This window comes from Hevea brasiliensis, chromosome 1 (genome assembly GCF_030052815.1).
Source record: "Hevea brasiliensis isolate MT/VB/25A 57/8 chromosome 1, ASM3005281v1, whole genome shotgun sequence".
In the NCBI taxonomy this organism is placed as follows: Eukaryota; Viridiplantae; Streptophyta; class Magnoliopsida; order Malpighiales; family Euphorbiaceae; genus Hevea; species Hevea brasiliensis.
Genome location: NC_079493.1, coordinates 109806246 through 109828086, shown reverse-complemented (window position 1 = coordinate 109828086; position 21841 = coordinate 109806246). Strand labels below are relative to the sequence as shown.

Here is a 21841-nt window from a genome sequence, read left to right as displayed (position 1 = left end):
TTATTTTCGATTTGGAATTAATATGAAGACAATGATTATACTTGCACAACGCGCGGGCAAAGGTCTAGTATCATATAATTGCCTAACAAATAAAAGCATTAAGCTTTAATTTAGTAGTACTAGAGTTATCACCAAAGCTATAAGATCTCGAATTCGAGTCATAATCGGAATCAATTATAAAAAAAAAATTAAAATTAAAAAAAAAACTAAATAATTGACCAAGTAGAAAGTTAGAGATGTACTGATATAATTATAAAAATGCATGAACGAACTTCTAAATAATGACAATAATTAAGGACCTCATAGTAATTCTCCCTCTAATTTTTATCCCTATCAACTAAACCAAATACATCGCTCTCATGTTATGAAGCCCAGAGATCATACCCACGGGCGGAACAAAGCATGGGTGAGGGGCCAAATATATACATACATACATATATACATATTGCAACTTTTCATTTTTTTTTAAAATATAATATTAAAATGATACTTGCTTTAAAATATGTGCAATTACGTGTTATTTTGTATATCTTTACTTGATTTGCTTCTTAACCAAATTCTCTTAGATTTCGATTCTCATAGTTTTTAATTTCAATTTATAGGTTCCAATTTGTAATTTTAGAAAGTTAATGAAAAAGAATTTAACCATTATAACTATGATTCAAACATTTTATAATTTTAGTTGTTAATCCTTTCATAAATGATAGTGATGTTATTCTTATAATACTAAATTAACTTTTTAATATTTTTTTCTTATTTTCATCTTCAACATGTTTAATAAAATGCCTCAATTTTATATGTCTCAGAGTGATTAATTGACTTTATTTTATTTATTTATAATATACAGTAAATTATTGATCGATAAAACATAATTAATCAAGTGATTAATTGGTATTATTTTATTTATAATATACAGAGATCGATAAAACATAATTAATTTAGTATTAGATTGATTATACTGTAAAATCTTCTTAATTTAAGATATGTGCAATAGTAAATTTGGGTGTGCCTTCTACATGTCACGACCCAACCTATGGGCCGGACCGGCACTAGGACCTGGGCCAGCCTAAAGCCCCCGAGGCCCGTAGTAAGCCTTAACTATTCATTAACCCAGCTCTAAGGCCCATTTGGGCCCAATATCAAGAAAACAAACGGACAGAGTCCGGCCATAAAATGGACTTTCCAACGGGGAGTTTTCGACTCACCCGACCTGTAAACACAATAAACAATCCATTGGGGAGCTCAGCTCACCCTCCACATACTCATCAACATAATAATAAATGGGAGCTCAGCTCCCTCATCCAATCCATCAAACAGACTTAAAATATTAAGTTTACAGGTCCAACATGAATATAATATTACAGACCAATTTCAAATAATTACTGCTAACACATGCGGAAATTCTAGGAGTAATTAAAATTACACAATATTGATAAACAACCTGCGAGGTAAAAAGGCAGGTTAACCTGAACAAAATATCCTCCGTGGCTGTAAAATTTTTGAACAGAGTGAGCGTTCGACTCAGAGTAAAATATCAATTTTAACCATAATCTCTATAACTATCTAAAACTAATGCACCCTGTAGAGTGAAATGCAACATCAACATCATTTTCACATCATAACATCAAAAAGGTAATTTGGATCACTCACACACCCTGTAGTATCAATCATAACATATGGGAGCTGATCCCCTATCTGACTCTCTTAAATCCAACTTTGGTGCCTGAATTACTCAAGCTCGGACTTCCAATTAATAACCAAATCGAGCGTCCCAACGAATTACTCAAGCCGTGACTACCCCTCGAAGGATCGGGTCCCAGCGAATTACTCAAGCCGTGACTACCCCGTCCTATCCATAGTCCACACCACATCACACGCACGCCAACGCACGCACACTGCTCCAAATTACCACAACAACATCATGGCACTTTAACAGTTATCATGCATCATAAATCGTGCCTAGAGTTTAACTACATAAATATATGCATATAAGTGATGCATGGGCATGCTGAACATATAATAATATCGAAATTACAATTAAAATTAATATTTTACTCACAGACTTGACGATGGTCACTGAGGCGGCTGGGCGGAGGAAGAAGGCTGTCCCGGCTCACCTGACAATTTTATTACAATCATTTAATAAATTTGACTCAATACAAACAAAGAAAAAGACCAATACGTCCTAAGTCGTGCCGAAAATCCGGCAGAGTCTCCCCTATACCTAGGACCTACCCAACCTGCAAAATGGCTCAAAACACACTTCTATATTTACAATCCATATATCCACAGCTCAATCATATCACACAGCCCCTCCTGGGCCCATCAAATCAATCATCCATCACAGTATGTAATATTTCAATTTAGTCCTTATAATTGACCATTTTTGCAAAAACTGCCCAAATAAGCTCTAAAAATTCTAAAACTTTGCCCGCGGTCCTTAGCAATATTACTAAGCTATTGCAAAAAGAATCATAATTTTCTAAGCTACCACGAATATTTTACGGATTTTTAATCCTATTTAAGCACTAGAAAATTACGTAAAAACAAGGTTCGGGTTTACCTTTGCCGATTCCGACTTCGGGAACGCGCTCGGGATGCCTGACAATGGTGGGGTAGCCAAAACCTCGATCCAATTCGGAGACTTTTCCGGTAGCTAGTCTGTCTGGCCGGAAATTCACAGATCCGGACAACTGTCAAATTTTCGCGAATTGAGGATACCTACACGAAGCCCAATAATAATATATAAAATCAGGGGTGTTACACTACAAGTCTGAAGTGATGGTCTATTTATATGAATATTATTAAATTTGTATTGTTTAATTTTTTTTTAAATTAATTGTTTGGATATTTAGTAAAACTAATATTGATTATTTTAATTTGTTGCATATATCTATATATGAGTGTGAAAATCATTTATAATTAATAAAATATATAATTCATGAAAAATGATGAATGTTGATTAAGTTTTTCTTATTAATTATTAATAATTATATAATTATTTAAATTTTAGTCACTCTCAATATTTAATCCTGTTCGCCCCTCCATACTCAACTTTATTTTTTTTTTCCCTTTTCTTTTAGCTTCAAAGGTTGCTAATGGTAATAAATTCAGAAAGAAAAAAAAAAAAAAAATATATATATATATATATATATATATATATATTTCTAAGAGTAAATCCATTAATGGAGATTAAACCGCACAAACATAGGATTACAAACACATAGTGCATAGGCGTACAAACCCATAAAACACCAGAATACATCACATAAAAAGAAAAAACCCAAACCCTAACCTAGCAAGAGCCCAAGGCCCAAAGAACCACAACCCTAGAGCTAACCAAAAAAAAAAAAAAAGGAAGGTAGCGGAGCCACCGCCGTCCATAGAACCGGAAGAAGAGCCAGCAAAACGTACAAGGTTGGAAAAACTTTAGATGATGAAGCAAACTTTAGTCCTAGCCTACATAGAACTCAACTGGAATTACCTCTTTACTTTTCATATTTATTGAGGGTAGACAAGACAATTTATGAAAATTATTCTGTTTGAGAGAAGGTGGATAGAATAAATTAATATTTTTTAAAGTAAATTTTTTAAAAACCATGAGTTCTCCTTAAAAAAAAAAATATGGGTTCTCATATACACGAATTAAAGATTTTAAAATCATAGAAAAATCTCTAATTACCTTATAAAACTCCTTCCGGAATTAGTGTTCCCAAAATAACAACATAAAATAGCAATGAAAATGAAGTGGCTGAGACTGGGGTATATGATATTTGCGTCATTGCGTTAGCACTAATGCAATGTGACGTGCATGTTGTTGGGAGAAGGTGAAAAGATAAGGATGGCACTGAAAGCGATGGATTCAAGTAATTGTCAAACTAATGCTCAGCTTAGCTTATTAGATTGATTGATATCTTAAGATGATGCCAGAGAATTCTTAGATGTCAAGGACTTATTCTATGAGCGTGTTATTTTAATAGTTATCAAAACCAAATACCTAAATTATCTCTCAAAAGTAAGCCATTTTTTTTTTCCTGTTTTAAAAAGTAACAATGACAGCTACAATTCTTGACCATGAACCACAGGTTATGCTGTTAGTTGCAAGTTGCAACACATGAATGCTCATCCAAACACAAGATCATCTACCAGATGCGCACAGGATCATCCTGAATGAACAATCAGCTAGGCCCAAAGCAGCTGATGGTTTATTTCAGAAGAAACAGAGTGGGGAAAAGAGAAGAGTCAGAAAGCTTGCACATGAGGGCTATTGAAGGGGAGTTATTTCTGTTAGAGAGCATTAAGGAGCGACTAACACCTGGAGATGCTAACAGAACAAGGGCAGCTCAAATTCCAGAATAATAAGGAGCAGCAGGAGAAAGGAGGGTGCACAAACTTTCAAAGAAACGGCCTAGAGCTGGGGCATGGTTCTTTTGCACGGGGGTGTTTCAAGGTTTATTTTATTTTAAGCATTTCTTGTATTTTTCACGACTGTATTAATAAAGAAGAGTGAATCTACTGCTGAGAAAACAGATTGGTTTTGTAATTGAGATTTCAGTCTTCAATACAATCAAAGTTACAATGCCTGCTCTTTACATTCTCATTTACAGTTTCTAATTCTATCAAATGACAACTTTGGATTGCCAATACTAGGTAAAATTAAAAAAAATATTTGACAATCTTTCAGTTAATGAAAACTCATTTCCTGTCTTCTTCCATACATAGTCGACTCTTACAGCAAAATCACATCATGGTGATGCCTATTGCATACCAATTATAATCGACGAGCAAAGAAATATTCCTAGAGCACATTAAATTTGCCATCAATGATTCTTTGGACTCTGCATAATGGCGAAAAGCCTAATCGCATAGATAGAGTTGCACAAAACAAAATATGCTTAACTCCTTTAGTTAAATTGACAACTGCTCTAATCATGTGGGTATTACCCCTTTTCACAGGGAATAGCTATCAAACAATCAGGCAACAGTTGCCACAGAAAAAGAATAAAATCGGCATTCTTACAGAATTTTACCATTAATCACCTAGGCAAATGAACAAACTACAACAATATACGGACAACGGCAAGCCCAACAGCAGATATTGAAACAAGGGTACCAATGCAGTATTTAATCACGTCATACTTTGCAGCTTCCAACTGTGCTCTTAATGAATGAATTTCCTGCAGATGGAAAAAAGTCCAAGAATTCATGTTATTGCTCTGCAAAAGCGATCGCAACATTTTTCATTTGAAATCACTAAGCTCACCCTGTCAAGCTTGTTCGTAAGGTTGTTGGTTTCTGCACTCTGATTAGCAAGCTCATCACGTATGCGCCTGCATCCAATCAAGTGTAAAAGGTGAAGCAAAGGTAAGCTCACAAAAGCATAAAACTGACAGAAACAAGGATGGATGTATCATCACAAAGACCAGCTAACCTTAGCCACATTCAAGCAGTGGCATAAAAAATGCCTATAATCAATTTTCTTGAGATAACAGTTCCTTACAAGAGGCATAAATGCTAGAAAAAATGATTTTTTTTTTATGTTGCTCTAATTACGTTTTTATCATGACAAGAAAAAGAAAAACTTCACAGGCAAGTCATCATTTAATCTATTCAAACAAAATCAGATCTCCATGCATATCAAAATTATTTTCCCGAATAAGAATCTATTCTGCCCATGCCCCGCCAAGCCTTCGCCCTTCTTTTGGTTTCACCCAGCACTGCTCCAAAACTTGAGAATTGCTAGGCAAACAAGCAACTGCCTTATTTACAAGATCAAATCATAACACTGATTGTCCCCACCATCTTCAGATTGTTGAACCGAACAACAAAAAGCATAGATTTGTTGAGGACACATAAAAAAGAGCAAAAACTTGGATGGAAAGATTGTTAATTTTAGTCCATTGATTCTTGAATTTAAACCACATATCAGGATTGCATCAACAATTTAATCCACTGGTATGCTGGCTCACACAATGGACCACGCAGCGCCATCTTAGGCAAGATTATGCAACTTACCAAATAACAGAGTTTATTTCCTTACCCTCTTTCAAGATTTAAATCCAAACGTTGCCCAGCTGTGACCTTGTCAATTTCATACCTGTTTCAGAAAGCAACATCTTAAACTGTAAACATCAACACATCAAACATTCAAGCAGATGTTAGCAACCGCTTGCTCACACAGACCTCAGTTCACTGCGCATTTTTTCTATGTCACTCCGTAGCTTTTCAGTCTCACGTTGCAACAAAGAAAAATGATGCTCCTGCATTATGGAGAATTATTCAGAAAGAATTTACACAAAAAGCGCCACTATCAATGAATTTCCAGAATGGATATGTAAGAAACAAAACTTATGCTTTTAAATTTACTTATTCTGAGAAATGCAGAAAAATATACATGAAAATGGTTCATCCCAGCATACAACTCAACTCAACTAAGCCTTTATCCCAAAAATTTGAAAATAGTTGATCCCAGCATACAACTCAACTCAACTCAACTAAGCCTTTATCCCAAAAATTTGGGGTCGGTTACATGGATTCACTTTCTTCACTCTAAACGATTTTGAGTTAAATCCTCATAAATATATAATGCTTCTAGGTCATGTTGTACTACTCTCCTCCAAGTCAATTTAGGTCTACCCCTTTTTTTCTTTCTATCCTCCAACCTAATGTGCTCTACTTGTCTAACTGGAGCCTCCGTATGTCTACGCTTCATATGACCAAACCATCTCAATCTCCCTTCTCTCAACTTATCTTCAATTGGCACCACTCCTACCTTTCCTCTAATACTCTCATTACAGACTTTATCTAGTCTAGTATGGCCACTCATCCACCTTAACATTCTCATCTCTGCAACTCTTGTCTTAGACGCATACGACTCTTTCAGTGCCTAACACTCACTACCATATAACATAGCTAGTCGTATGGCTATACGGTAAAATTTTCCTTTCAACTTATTGGGAATCTTATGATCACATAAACTCCCGTGGCACGTCTCCACTTCAACCATCCGGCTTTAATCCTATGACTAACATTCTCTTCACATCCCCCATCTACTTGAAGGACTGAGCCTAGATATTTAAAGTGATTACTTTGGAACAGTACCACTCCATTCAAACTAACTCCTTCTCTATCACCAGTTTGGCCTTCACTGAACTTGCAATGCATGTATTCTGTCTTCGTTCTATTTAACTTAAAACCCTTTGACTCGTACTTCTCCAAAGTTCTAGCTTTCTATTGACTCCTTCTCGTGTCTCATCTATCAGAATAATATCATCCGCAAACATCATGCATCAAGGGATACTCTCTTGTATATGTTTCATCAATTCATCTAAAACTAATGTAAAAAGGTAAGGGCTTATGGCTAATCCTTGGTGTAATCCAATTGAGATCGGAAAATCTCTTGTATCCCCTCCCACTGTGCGCACAATAGTAGTTACTCCTTCATACATATCTTTCAACACTTGTATGTACCTAATAGATAACCTCTTTTGTTCTAACACATTCCATAAGACATCTCTTGGAACACTATCATAAGCCTTCTCCAAATCAATAAAAACCATGTGTAGATCTTTCTTCACATCTCTATATTTCTCCATCAAGCTTCTAATGAGAAAGATCGCTTCCATAGTTAAACGACCGGGCATGAAACCAAATTGAATGAGAGAGATAGAAGTATCATGACGTAGTCGATGCTCCACAACTCTCTCCCACAACTTCATAGTATTGCTCATGAGTTTAATTCCCCTATAGTTTGAGCAACTCTGTATGTCTCCCTTATTTTTAAAAATAGGTACTAGGATACTCCTCCTCCATTCATCAGGCATTTTCTTTGAGTTTAGAATCTTATTAAATAATTTAGTTAACCATGCCACTCCCATATCTCCCAAACACTTCCACATTTCAATTGGTATTTCATCGGGTCCACAGGCTTTACTTACTTTCATTCTCTCAAGTGCTTCCTTTACTTCTAAAGATCTAATCCTTCTAGTATAATTCACATTTTTTTCTATTATTCTATAATCTATATTCACGCTATTACCATTTTGACTATTATTAAAGAAATCATTAAAATAATTTCTCCATATTTCTTTAATGTCCTCATCTTTCACCAACATTTTTCCTTCTTTATCCTTAATGCACCTAACTTGATTGAGATCTTGACATTTCCTTTCTCTCCTCCTTGCTAATCTATAAATATCTTTCTCCCCTTCTTTAGTTACAAGTTTCTCATATAACTTTTCAAAGGCCTGTGCTCTTGCTTGACTAACTGCCTTTTTTGCCTCTTTCTTTGCTATCTTGTACTGTTCATATGCCTCATTATTATCACATTTAGGTAATTTCTTATACCATTCCCTTTTTCTCTTCACTGCCTTTTGTACTTCCTCATTCCACCACCATCTCTCTTTTGAGGGTGGTCCATGTCCTTTAGACTCTCCAAGTACTTTTCTAACTACTTCTCTAATCTTTGATGCTATCTGTATCCACATACCCAGCTTGCATACTTCGGACTCGAGAAGCTCATTTTTGAACTTCACTTGCTTTACTCCTTTGAACTGCCACCATTTTGTTCGAGCTAAATTATTTCTTCTTACCTTACTTGAATTGTTCCTAAACTTGACATCCAAGACCACCAACCGATGTTGACTTGTTAAAGCCTCTCCTGGAATGACCTTGCAATCCTTGCATAGAGCTCTATTTGTCTTCCTGGTTAAGAGGAAATCGATTTGGCTTTTATGTTGCCCACTTTTGAAAGTCACTAAATGTGACTCTCTTTTTATAAAGTAGGTATTTGCTAGTATTAGGTCGTATACCATAGCAAAATCCAAGATGCTTTTTCCCTCCTCATTTCGACTTCCAAAACCAAAACCTCCATGAACATTTTCATAACCTTGTCTATCACTTCCTACATGTCCATTCAAATCTCCACTAATGAAAACATTCTCTTCATTCGGTATGCTTTGCATTAAATCATCCATATCTTCCCAAAACCTTTGTTTACTCTCACTGTCTAGTCCTATTTGTGGGGCATAAGCACTAACTATATTTATTGTTTATCCTTCTAGTACTAACTTTACTAGTATAATTCTATCTCCTACTCCTTTCACAGCTATTACTGCGTCTTTCAATGTCTTGTCTATAATTATGTCCACTCCATTCTTATTTCTCTCCTTTCCGATAAACCACGGTTTGTACCCTGAATTACCCACTTCCTTACTTTTCTCTGCTACCCATTTAGTCTCCTAAATGCAAGCAATATTCACCATTCTCCTTTTCAAGGTATCCACAAGCTCCATTAATTTTCCTGTAAGTGATCCAACATTCCAAGTACCAACCCTGATACTCCTCCTAACCTGCTCCTTCCTAATTGGTATCCTTCTATGATATCTTCTATTGTTTTCTATGTCTATCTTGTGTTCTGTTCCCAGCATGCATAAAACTATTTCAGCATCAAAAAGCACTGCATAAAATATAGCATGTTAAACTATTGCACTATCAGGATATGATCAATTCTAGAATTAACCCCATGTTCTAGAAAGGATCATATAATAAGGAAGCGGAATCAGAAATAATATTAAAAAGTCTTTTTTTATTTAATATTTGATAGAATATTGATTTAGCTTCTAGTTACTATAAAAAATACAAGCTAATTTCAACCTTGCAGCAGGCTCTTGCACAAGAATCATCCCATAAGCTCACAAATGTTGAAAGAATTTAGAGAGTTACTGCCCCGCCAATAAGAGAGCAGAGCAGAGATTAATTTAACATTCGAGGCAAGGGATCAGTTTTAGACAAGTACAATCTGAGGAAATTAATTAGGCAATAAACCAGAGCTCAAGGATGGACATTTACAAGAAGGTGACATAATTATGTTCTGGGTTTAGCAAAAATCATCTGCTTTGATAATGTTTTTGCTTTAGTTAACAGACCTCAATAGCGAAAAAGGATCCATATAGTTGAACCCAACTAGTTTGAGATTAACACTTAATTATTTATTGTGGTGGTGTTGTAACAACAAAGCGCAAAGAATTGTCAGCGATTTATTGATCTCAATTAAAAATATGTAAAGGCGTAATTATATCAGTAATTAGAGGTGAACATTCGGTTCAAACCGAACCGAATCAAATCATGAAAACTGAACTACATATTTTAGAAATCGAACCGAACTGAAATAGATTAAAAACCAAATCGAACCTAACCGCTCTATTTCGGTTCGGTTCTGTTCAAATCGATCGGTTTTGCTTTTAGATTGATTTTTTAATTTAGGCTTGATTTTCAAGTTATTTAGTCTGATTTTGACTTTTGTTTGAACTTAATAACCATTAATCAATAAAATTAAATAATTTATATTTATATAATTACATATAATTCATAAATTTCCCATAAAAATAAATCAATTCAAAAATCAATAAAACAATTCATTTCGGTTCGATTTAACCAATTTTTTTTTCTCTTCAAAAACAAACCGAACCAAAATAACCAAAATTTTTATAATATAAAACTGAACCGAACTGAACCAAATTATCTTAAAAATCGAACCAAATTACCGAATTAGGCGGTTCGGTTTGGTTTATTCGGTTTGAACTGAATAATGCTCACCCCTATCAATAATAGAGTTCATTATTATCTCGACTAACTAGACCTTGAATGGTAGATGAGTGATGAGCTCCCAAAACACCCTACACGTCAGTTTGAAGGTTTTCCAATATTATTAGACCTCAAACCAATTTTTTGATGAAATGACTTTCATGCAAACAAGCATGTAAAAAATTAATAATACATCCCATAACTGAGACAAGTTAACCGGATAGATCAAAAGTAGAGTGAACAAGGTTTTGTGGTTAATGGTAACTTGATGTTCTTAACTAGGGCTGTGCACGATTCTCAGAATAACTGAATTGAAAACATACCGAAATCGAACCGAGAACCGAATTTATACATTTTTCTATGATTTTTTAAATGTATTATATACTTTTAATATATATATATATATATATATATATATATATATATATATATAAACTAAATACAACCTAATATTATATTTCATTTCTCTATATTTTTTAGTAATTTTAGTTATATACATATATACATTAAATTACCTTATAATTCTTAATTATAAATGTACCATTATACTATATATATTTTAATTCATAATTACATTGGTATCTTATAGTCAAATATTACATAATTAATAAATAATTAAAATGTTTATTAGATGATATACTTAACTATTATATTATATAATATATTTAATTCTAAATTATATATGCACTTTATAGTTAAAGATTATATATTTAGAAATAAATAAAAGATATATTATATGATACATTATGTATTAATATTTTCAAGAACCAATAACCGAATTGAAACCGTATCGAACTGAATCGGAACTAAAGAATCAAGAACCGCACCAAATTGGAACCGAAATAACGAAGAACTGAACCAGAAACGTATTAAAATTTTGATTCGATTCTGGTTCCTAGGCAGACCCCAAACTAACCTGGAGCCGCACACCCCTAATCTTAACTATCCCTAGTCCACATGGCACATTACTAGCTGGCATATGCTAAAAGCATGCCCCAAAATTATAAAAGGGATTCAATGCCTCACAAACTACTAACTAGCCAATTTAAGGATGAAGAATAAACTCTCTCTTTGGCTTGCAACATCACACCACAAAAAAAGTTGAAGCAAACCACCACTTCACATTGGAAGGTCATCAGCCATCAGCAACTTTTGGTAGAGTTCAGTCCTATGGACTTTTGACATCGCATAGCAACTCTTTTTATGAATATTTGGGCATTATTTGAGGCCATAGGTTTAAACATACATGCAACAGGCAACAAAAAGAATGATCCTAGACCAAGCAAAATGTAGGTCACCAATTGCATCTGTCTCCACCCTAGCTCCAATACTGCAGTACTATAACCTGAACTTTACCATTGACATTTTTTTATCTCACTACTAGACTTCCACCAAAAGACAATAATCAATGCCTAGCTGAATATATAGAAAGATCCACAGCATACATCTCAATCAGCAAGATGCCACGACCCATTTTGTTACAATAGACTCCTCAACGATAACAGCAACAAACTGCCGCAATTTATTCTTAGTAATTAGTTATTCAATCACATCCAAGTATAAGAGAATTTCATTGCACCAACTACACAGAAGTATGCACGGAAAGGAGAAAAGAATTCACAACTTTACAATTGCTTTAGATGGCAGACAAATAAAAAATGTTTTCCCATATATATACACTTTTAGTGCACTCCTAGACACAGAGCCAGCAACTATTTTCAGGGGTGGCCAAAATAAAATTTAATATGTATTTATATATATTTATAATTTTTTTTTCATAAAAATACGTGGGTAAAAAAATTATTTTAACCAAGCTAGGGGGGGCCATGGTGCCCATCAGCTCCCCTGGCCCCATCACTGGTCTTAGTTCAACCTATTAAATTAGTATTCTAACCTGTAAACAGAATTTGTAAGGATAATATTAATCACCACTCACCACCCTCATGTAAGGACAATATTAATATAGTCTAAATCCACAGTAATAGCCTGTATTACTCGTATTAGCACTGATACACAGTTGCCTCTAATGTGTGACACAAGATCCCTAAGAAGCAGTCTTCCTTTCCCATGAGAAATTACTTTTTAAGTGATGTGATGCCAAAACTATCACTGGAATATCCATCATGAAACAGCCAGTATTTATGAATCTGAAAGCCTCAAAAGTTTTTTAATCACAGTCAGTCAAAATCTAAATTTTCTGAACGGTCAATTCTTTACCCAAGACAAACCTTTAAACACTCCCTAAAACTGTGAATAAATTTTCAGATTTTAAGGTTTCCTTCTAGACTCAAACTGAAAAGGTGCTCTAGCACAACCGTGCCAATTTCCAAACACAAGTATCGAAAAATTACAACACATTTCCCAAACTTTTAGATTCCCTAGTCTAATCTATACATTCAAGGAAAATGTCAATATAATCAGGCCAATATATATCAGATCATATGCTTTCATCCACGATATCACTAAATTAGTGTATTCTTCAAGATATAAATAGCTATTGAAATTCTAAACAGAAAATAAAGTAACCAAGAAAGCTATAAATCTAAAAACTTCACATGAAAGGAATTTCAGGAAGGAAATCAACGAAGTACCTGAGAACTCTGTACTTCAGACTTGAACTTTGACAAATTTGATTCCTGAATCATTTCGCTCTACAGAGCTCAAAAACACAGGGAAAAAATTACCTATTTATTTTACAGTAAAAACGTCGAACAGTATGCATGCAAAATATAACAGCTAAACTGACGAAAAATAAGGGGGAAAAAAGCGATCGAGATCATTACCTTCTGCATTTCAGCCTTGGAAACAAACGAATGCGCCACATTCTCCAAGCTATCGTTTAACACTTCAGTAATAGCAGCTGTTATCGCCTCTGCTTGCTTCGAAGGCACACCTTGCGCTTCCAAACCTCTCACCTTTCCAATTCAACCAAAAATTCAATAAATAAATAAATCAGACAAACAACACTTTTCTCTAACTTTGAAAGGAAGAAAACAGAAAATGAATTACCAGAGCCAATGTATCAACGAGAAAGGCGCGTTTTCCGTTAGAGCTAACGAGCTGCGATATCTGTCTGTCATGAAATCTATAAGTGGAAGATGAATTGATCGGTCGAAAATTGGTTAAATAAACCGCAGAATTCACCCCTAATTGAACCGCTCGCTTACACAGAGCCATCAAATCTCTCTCCAAAAAATAGATAATCTGGTTTTGCTTAGGTTAAAAGAATCAAATAACAGAAGAATGAAAGCGATTGTTACGAAGAATGGAACAAAAGGACTTTGTTCATATTTGTGATGAAATCAAAGAAAGAACGACAGATTCTGAAGGTGCGGAATTGTTGGGAAATGGGAAGGTAGTCGTTGTTGGATAAAAGCAACGAAGGATATACAGTTGCTTGCCCAAAACGCTTGTTAGAGCTTTCAACGAAAGACTTTTCGATGTTTGGGAGGGTGATTTTTATAATCTTTCCTCAACTTCCATGCGTGTTTCACTCCTATATTTTCACTACAATTTGTTATTAATTTTTTTTAAAATTTTAATTTTATTTCATAATTTTTTTAAATTTATAATAACATGTTTTTATAATGAAAAAAATTTTAAATTATAATATGATATTTATAAATATAAATTTAATACTTTTCATTAAATAGTAAAATTAAAGTATCAGAGTAATTTTTATAAAATAAAATTAAAATTTAAAAAATTTTTAATAATAAATTTAAATTAAAAAATGAAAATAAAATATAAAATAAAATTTAATAACGAATTATAAAAATTATCAATATTTGAAAGGAGCGCAAATATCTATAGGAAATATTTTTTAAAATAAGATAAGATAAATAATAAAAGATAAAGTGAAGTTTTTTAATCTCATAAAGTACAGTAACATAAAGTACTAAAATTTTAAAAATATCCTTGTTATAAAAAATATTTTTCACATTAAATATCAATTAAAAACATAATAATAATAATAATAATAATAATAATAATAATTTGTCTTAATATTAATTATTTAAAATTTCTGCAGATGTTTGCTCATGAAATTCATTTTTCTCGCACAGCTATACTCATTGTTAGTTCAACAGATTTTGTACTTTAATAAAAGTAAAATTGTGCATGCTGAAGTGAAATAATAAATGGGCAATAATGTACAAAATTGACAGTTAATTTTAAAATATACAATAAGAATAATATGGGTAATATAAAAATTATTATTTATTAAACATGTTAATCACACACACACATATATATATATATATATATATATATATATATATATATATATATATATATATATATATATATAATGGAAACTTGATTTGATATATTATTAGCCATTAAATTAAATCAGCAAAATAAAATTGTTTTTGATTTTTATATGAAAAAAATTAGAGGCAGATTTGAACTAGACATGGAGTACTTTCTTCCGTTAACACCATGTTTGGGAGAAGATTTTCGAAGGTAAAATATAGATTTTCAAGGTAATATATATGTATATATGTGCTGACGGAAGAATATCTATATTTTGCCTTCGAAAATCTTCTCCCAAACATGGTGCTAACGGAAGAAAGTCCTCAATGTCTAGTTCAAATCTGCCTCTAATTTTTTTCATATAAAAACCAAAAGCAAATTTATTTTTTATATGCGCTGATTTAATTTAATGGCTAAAAATATATCGATTCAAGTTTTCACCCCCAATTTTTATAAAATAAAAACAAAAGTAGTTTTTTATGATAAAATGTTCAATTTAGCATCTATGTTGATTAGAATAGTTCAATTTAACTTATTTTTAATTTTTTGCCTAAATTAAATAATAAGTTTTAATTTAAACTTAATTTAATCTAAAAATTAAAATTTATAAGCTAAATTTTTTATTTAGATCAAAAATAAAAAAGTTTAATTTTTTAATTTTGAGACTAAATTTATTGATTTCTTATTTTAAGTCTAAAAATCAAGAGGCTAAATTTCTTAATTTTTTTTTAATTTTAGGCTAGATTGAACAAAAAAAATTAAAAATTACACATTTTAAATAAGTATATGAGCGCAATTGAACTTTAAGCCCTTATTTTTTATATTTGCTTCATTTTCTTTAATTCATCAATTTATAAGTTCAATAAAATGGTTTTTATATCAAAAAGAATTTAATTGAAAGATTATTTTGAATTTCATTAGTCTCGCAGAATATTTCTTTTTTAATATGATAATTTTACAGTAAGATTTATATTACGAACCAATTCAATCCAAGTTTTACAAAATGTCTCAATTCAACATCATAATATGTTGGATTAAGAGTCTATTTAGTATTGTTATTAAAACTGCTGTTAAGAGAATTATTTTTTAAATGTATTAGTTACAGAGTATTAAAAAATAATTTAAAATTAAGTTTAATAAGTTTTAGTTATAAAAATTGAGTTATAAAAACTTTAACACCCCAACTTTTTAATATAATTATTTTATATGTAAATATTAATATTTTATTTTATTAAATATTTTGGAAATTTATTTGAAATTTTTTGAATTTTTAAAATTAGATTTGATTTTTTGAAGATAATAAATTTCATCGATTTTTAAAAATTAATTTAAAGACCACGTGGCAAAACCAAAAATATATTTAGACTCCAAAAATTTTTTTGAGTTTTTTAAATTTTTTTTGGAATTTTCGGGCCTCGTTTTTTGTCCCAGTACAAAGTAAAAATTTAATTTTGAATATCTCGAATCGAACTGGCCGAATTGAACCAGATAAAATCAAACTAATCGAATCGGACCAGTCCTCTTTTTCTTCTTTCTCTCTTCCCTCGCACGTCACCCTACCAGTCCCCTTTCTCTTTCATTTTCTCTCTTCTCTCTCCTCTCTCCTCCCCTCTCCGGCCAACCGCCACCCCACCCTCCCCAGTTTGCCGGCGCACTACCTGGGCACCTCCCCCACACTGGCTGCCACCATAGGATGCTGAAAAACATGCCCAAAGAAGCCTCCATGTGCAGTGCGACCTTTGATTTTTCTGGCCAAAATCCGGCCGATCTGGTTATCAATCGGATCAGGTCTTGTCCCAAACTTCATCTACACCTCGAGAGCTTTCCATAGACACCAAGATTACAAATTTTCATCTAACAGTTTGTCCAATTTTAGCTCGAGAAGTTTTAGCTCACTTCAATTTTTGAGCTAAATTTCTCCCAAATCAAGAATCCCACGGAGATTTCCAGAGTACCGGCATGCTTCACTATACGAGACCTTAATGTCAACAAAAATTTTAAAATTTTCTGACACTAGAAATTCGATAGGTTCCACAGATTTCACTGTGATTTTTTGAGTTTTAAATGAGCTTATTTAATTTCATAAATATTTTATTCTAACTCCTAGTGTCGTAAACTTTGTGTAGGTATCTTTGTTTTGTGGAAATTTTACTGATGCTCGGATTTGCATTTTCAGGCTCGGCAGATAGGCTACTGGAGCCGTTTCAGAATCAGGTCTAAATTACGGTCCTTTCCACCTTTTTCAGACGTTCCGGACGCGTTCCAAGCGTCAAAATCGGTATAGGTAAACCTAAACCCTAAGTTTCCTTTCCGTAAAATTTTCGTGGGTACTTAGAAAATTATAATTCATTTTATAATAGTCTTATAGCATTGTTAAGGACCGCGGGGTAAAATTTTAGAATTTTTAGAGTTAATTTGAATGACTTTTGCAAAATATCAATTTTAAGCCTTATAATAGAGTTGTTGGTTTGTGTGAGACTTACCTGGTTTGGAGGGCCAAGGAGGGGCCATGTATTGTTGTTGAGTTGTGGATGTGAGATTATGACCATTAGAAGTATTATTTGAATCACTTTGTAGGTCGGGTAGGTCCTAGGTATGGAGAGAACTCTCCTAGATTTTCAACAAAATTTAGGTTGTCATTTGACTCTTTAAAGTTTTGTTTTAAGTAAATATTGACAAATTTGTGATATAATTTTTAGGTGAGCCAGGTCATACTTCCTCCTTTGCCCAGCTGCCACAATGACTTTTGAAGTATTATGAGTAGATATTGATTTTAATTATAACTTTAATATTATTATTTTATATTCAAAGCATGCCCATGCCTCACATATAAATATATGTATTTAGCTATCATAGGCACACGTTGTGTTGCATTATTACTTGATTATATGGATATAGGTGTCGCCTCAGGGTAATTTGGAGCTGTATGCATTTGTCGGCATGCATGTGGTGTACTCGTAATGGCAAATCGACTTAAGCTAGTCTCTCTTGGGGCCTGGTCTTTTTTGTGATAAGTCGGGGTGAGTACGGCTCGAGTTAATCTCACTAACAAGCATTAGATAAAGAGAGTTGTATAGGGGATCAATTCCCATATTATATATATTGATGTGATACACGGATGTGTGAGTGCTACAAATTATTTTTTGTGTGAATATTGTTTAAATTTGATTGAATATGTTGATCTGTGTTGCATTTCATTACTTAAGGATATTAATGTTAGTTATAAAAATTGTAATTAAAATCAATATCATACTCTATGAGTCAAACAATCACTCCTGTTCAATAATTTTTTCAGGTTACAAGAGGACTTTTTCTTGTGATTAACCTACTTTCTTTCTTGCAGGTTTAGAATTGCAGTATCTATAATTTATGTTATTATTTCGAAATCTAAAACTCTGCATGTACTATGAGTATTTTATTTGGCTTGGAAACTGTAAAAGATTATTATTTTAAAATTGTAAACTTAATATTATGCACGTATAGTTGAATACGATGAATATATATATTTTCAATGAGGGAGCTGAGCTCCTTATATATATATATATATATATATTGTGATCACAGATTGGATGAGCTAAAAAATCTCCTTTAGGTAGTTCAATTTATAGTCGGACTCTATCCAGTTGATTTCTTGAAAAAGGGCTTTGGATATGAACTTTAATGTTGTGCTAGAGAATAGTTAGGCTTACTACGGGTTTTGAGGACCTTATGCTGACGCAAGTCTTAATGTCAATCCGGCACATAATTTGGATCGTGACAAAAATACTAAAATGACAAAATAGCTTTTTATAAATTATTTTTTTAATAGCATCTAAAATGATACTTTCATTCAAAAAAATAATTTCAATCTTTTGAAAGTAATGTCAAATAGGCATTAAGTCGGCCGGTTTGGCATTTGAAAAAGTTGGAATGGAGTGCTTTCAATTTTCTATTTCTATAATAAAAAATTATATTAATAAATTAATTTTTTATACATATTTTTATATGGTGATATTTTTTATAAAATTTAAATAGTAAAAAAATCAAATAAATTAATTCATCACACAATCATATTTAAGATATACAATAAAATGACAATTAAATTTTAAAATAATAAATTAAATATTATATTGCCTAAAATATGTTTCCTTTGCTCAAAGAATAAAAGCACTACTAAACTCTATTAGTGTTATAAATTCAACACTTCTAAATTCTGTTACACTCCAATTGTTGGTTAATAATAATTTTAAAAACTCTAAAAAAAAATAATTATGCATATATCAGTAAAGAAATCATGAAGCAGTAAAAAATAATAAAATTTTAACTAAGGAAATATTTTTACCTGCATATCTTTTCAAAGAATCATCTTTACATGTATTGATATAAATTTTTAATGTTGTGTTCTGATTCATAAATTTAAATTTATGAATTTAGATTTGGATAAAATATCTTGTTAAAGAAGCTTTAAAAAAAAAAAGAATGAATTTCAAATTCTAAATCCAAATTTCAAATCTAAATTCATAAACTAAATCACCTGTTTGAAATATAGAATTTTACAATAATTTAATTTAATTAATTTTTTTATTAATTAAGATAAAAAAATTCGTTTTTTTTTTAATTTAAAAAAAAAAAAAACTCATTTTTAGAGAAAGAAAGATCATGTAAGAATTCAATTGAATTTTTTTATTTATTCCAAACGAACTCAATATGTTTCTTCATTAAAACATGCACTGCAAATTTCTTAACAATAAAATAAATATGTTTCTTCAGTATATTTCCTTCTATATTTTATCTATGTGATGTTATTTACTACAGAAATAGAGATGAGATTAAGGGCATATGAATCAAAGAACGAGACATGAACGCCATGGATATCATCAATAGCAGATTAACTCTAAGAAGGCCACCATTTTGCATTTTCTCTTTGGTATTTCAGAAATTTTTAAAATGAAATTTTGATCATAATATGCTGAAACAAAGACAGGCTATGAACTAAGAAAACTGATCGCATGGACCATAAACGAACAAATGCCACAAGGAAGACGACCAAAACCGAAAAAAGAGAAATGCATATACATTGTCTAGCTCTAGTTAAGTAAACCCATTTACTAGTAATAGAAGGTCATTTGATAAGAAAATTGAGTAATTCTATAATAATAATCAAACCCAGAAAGTAAATTTGCTAATTAAACTCACATACAATGAAGAAAATCAATCAGTACAACACCTTCCTTAAGCTGCTGCTGCCACAAGCAATGAATGATACAGTCACATACTCGAGGTGATATGAAATGAAATAAATAATTAAATATTAAGCATTATAGAAAATTAATGTTTTGCTACAAGCTTTGGTGTATCATAATCACAACCAAAAATAGCACAGCAGTACAGAAGTCAGGATTAGTGGCTCAATCAGACTCTTGACTATTATTCTACTTCATCAAAATTAACATGGTATTTCCCAAGTCAGGACTATTCCAAACATACATGGTCACTCAAAAATATACGAGAAGAAAGTAAATTATTACGAAATTTCAATTCAAATGCAAACATGCATGTTGTGTAGCATCAGAAAACTTTACACAAAATCACTGCAATCTTTGTAACTTTAAAGGAAATGAAATATTACCATGCCACTCTACCCAAATCATTGCAAACCCAAATCAGTGACTCAAATCGCTGCAAACGTGAGAGCCCCTTTGAATACAATGAATAGAGAATGAGAGAAACAAGGACAATGCTCAACTAAGGGAGAGCATTCGGTTAAAACTGAACTGAACAGACCGAACCGCTAAAACCAAATTAACCGAAATCATGAATTTTACAAACCGAACCGAACCAAACAATTAACAAAACCAAACTAAACCGAACCATATTAATTCAGTTCGGTTTGATTTGTTTCGATTCAATCGGTTTCTCATTTTATAATTCCAATTTCTACATTCAATATCACATGCATCACAAACACAAATATCAATTATACATATTCAATTTATTCTCAAATTTAGAGTTTCAAGAATAAGAAATTTCAACAAATAACAATCATATAGATTTACATTTGCAATTTCATAATACAATCAACATACAAATACTCTAAAAAACAAAATTTAATACCAAATTTCAATAAACCAACTCTAAACATAATAATTAAAAATTCAAATCAACAAACTCCAAATATACTAAAAAAATTCGTTGAAGAAGAATTAACTTGCATACAGATCGATGTTCAAAACCCAAAAAAATAAAATAAGAATGCCCTTTGAATACCCAAATCATCAAATTCAAAAGACATTTTGATTTTTCCCTTTTGGGATTTGAGGATGAATCATGCATGAAGACCGAAGATGAGGCTCAAGCATGAAGACCAAACAGTATTGTCTCATGGTTATGGTGCTACATGCGAAGAAGAAGAAGAAGAAAAAGAAAGAAAGTGTGAGATGATCACGTCGCTTGGTGATGGTGATGGTGTGATAAGAAGAAGAACGAAGAAGTTGATAGTGACGATGTCATCCCACATCGGTTATGCAGGGAGGTCTTGAGTGTTATATATATGAGTTTGCAAATCTCCCTTTATGAGTTAACTTTTGAGGTATAGTTAGGCAGTTTCATATCATTTGGTAACTCTGTATGAGTTGGTGGACCCTCTTTGGGAAAGGTTGGGGTGAACAAATCATGACTCCGGTTGCTTTACGAGGACCTTCATTTAAAGGGGTCAGGAATGATGCGTCCCACATCAGTTCTGTAAGGAGGTCTTTGCAAAACTCTTCTTATGAGCTAGCTTTTGAGGTGATGTTAGGAAGTTTCATATCATAAGGTTTGTTAAAATGTTATATATATACTGCCTCAAAATGTAGCATTTGAAGGACAACAAAAGAAATCAATTCTATTTGATTTTTATGAATATTTCACTCCAATAACCAAACCAAACTAAACTAAAAAGCCAAATTGATTGAATCGAATTGATTCAATTTTTCGATTTGAACCGAATATTGCACAACCCTAACTCAACTGAGTACTGACTGTA

The 21841-nt window shown here is 32.2% G+C and overlaps 1 protein-coding gene across 1 annotated transcript; it reads right to left on the bottom strand.

Annotated features, from left to right (window-relative positions):
- Positions 1 to 4813: 4813 nt before the first annotated feature.
- Positions 4814 to 14059, bottom strand: LOC110650479 (protein FMP32, mitochondrial). The gene is made up of 7 exons (XM_021805451.2): positions 13594 to 14059; positions 13368 to 13499; positions 13176 to 13235; positions 6184 to 6260; positions 6041 to 6097; positions 5264 to 5330; positions 4814 to 5177 (listed from the first exon to the last, which is right to left on the bottom strand). Exons 1-7 carry the CDS (start codon positions 13759 to 13761, stop codon positions 5058 to 5060), a joined length of 681 nt encoding a protein of 226 aa, XP_021661143.1. The 5' UTR covers positions 13762 to 14059; the 3' UTR covers positions 4814 to 5057.
- Positions 14060 to 21841: the final 7782 nt, after the last annotated feature.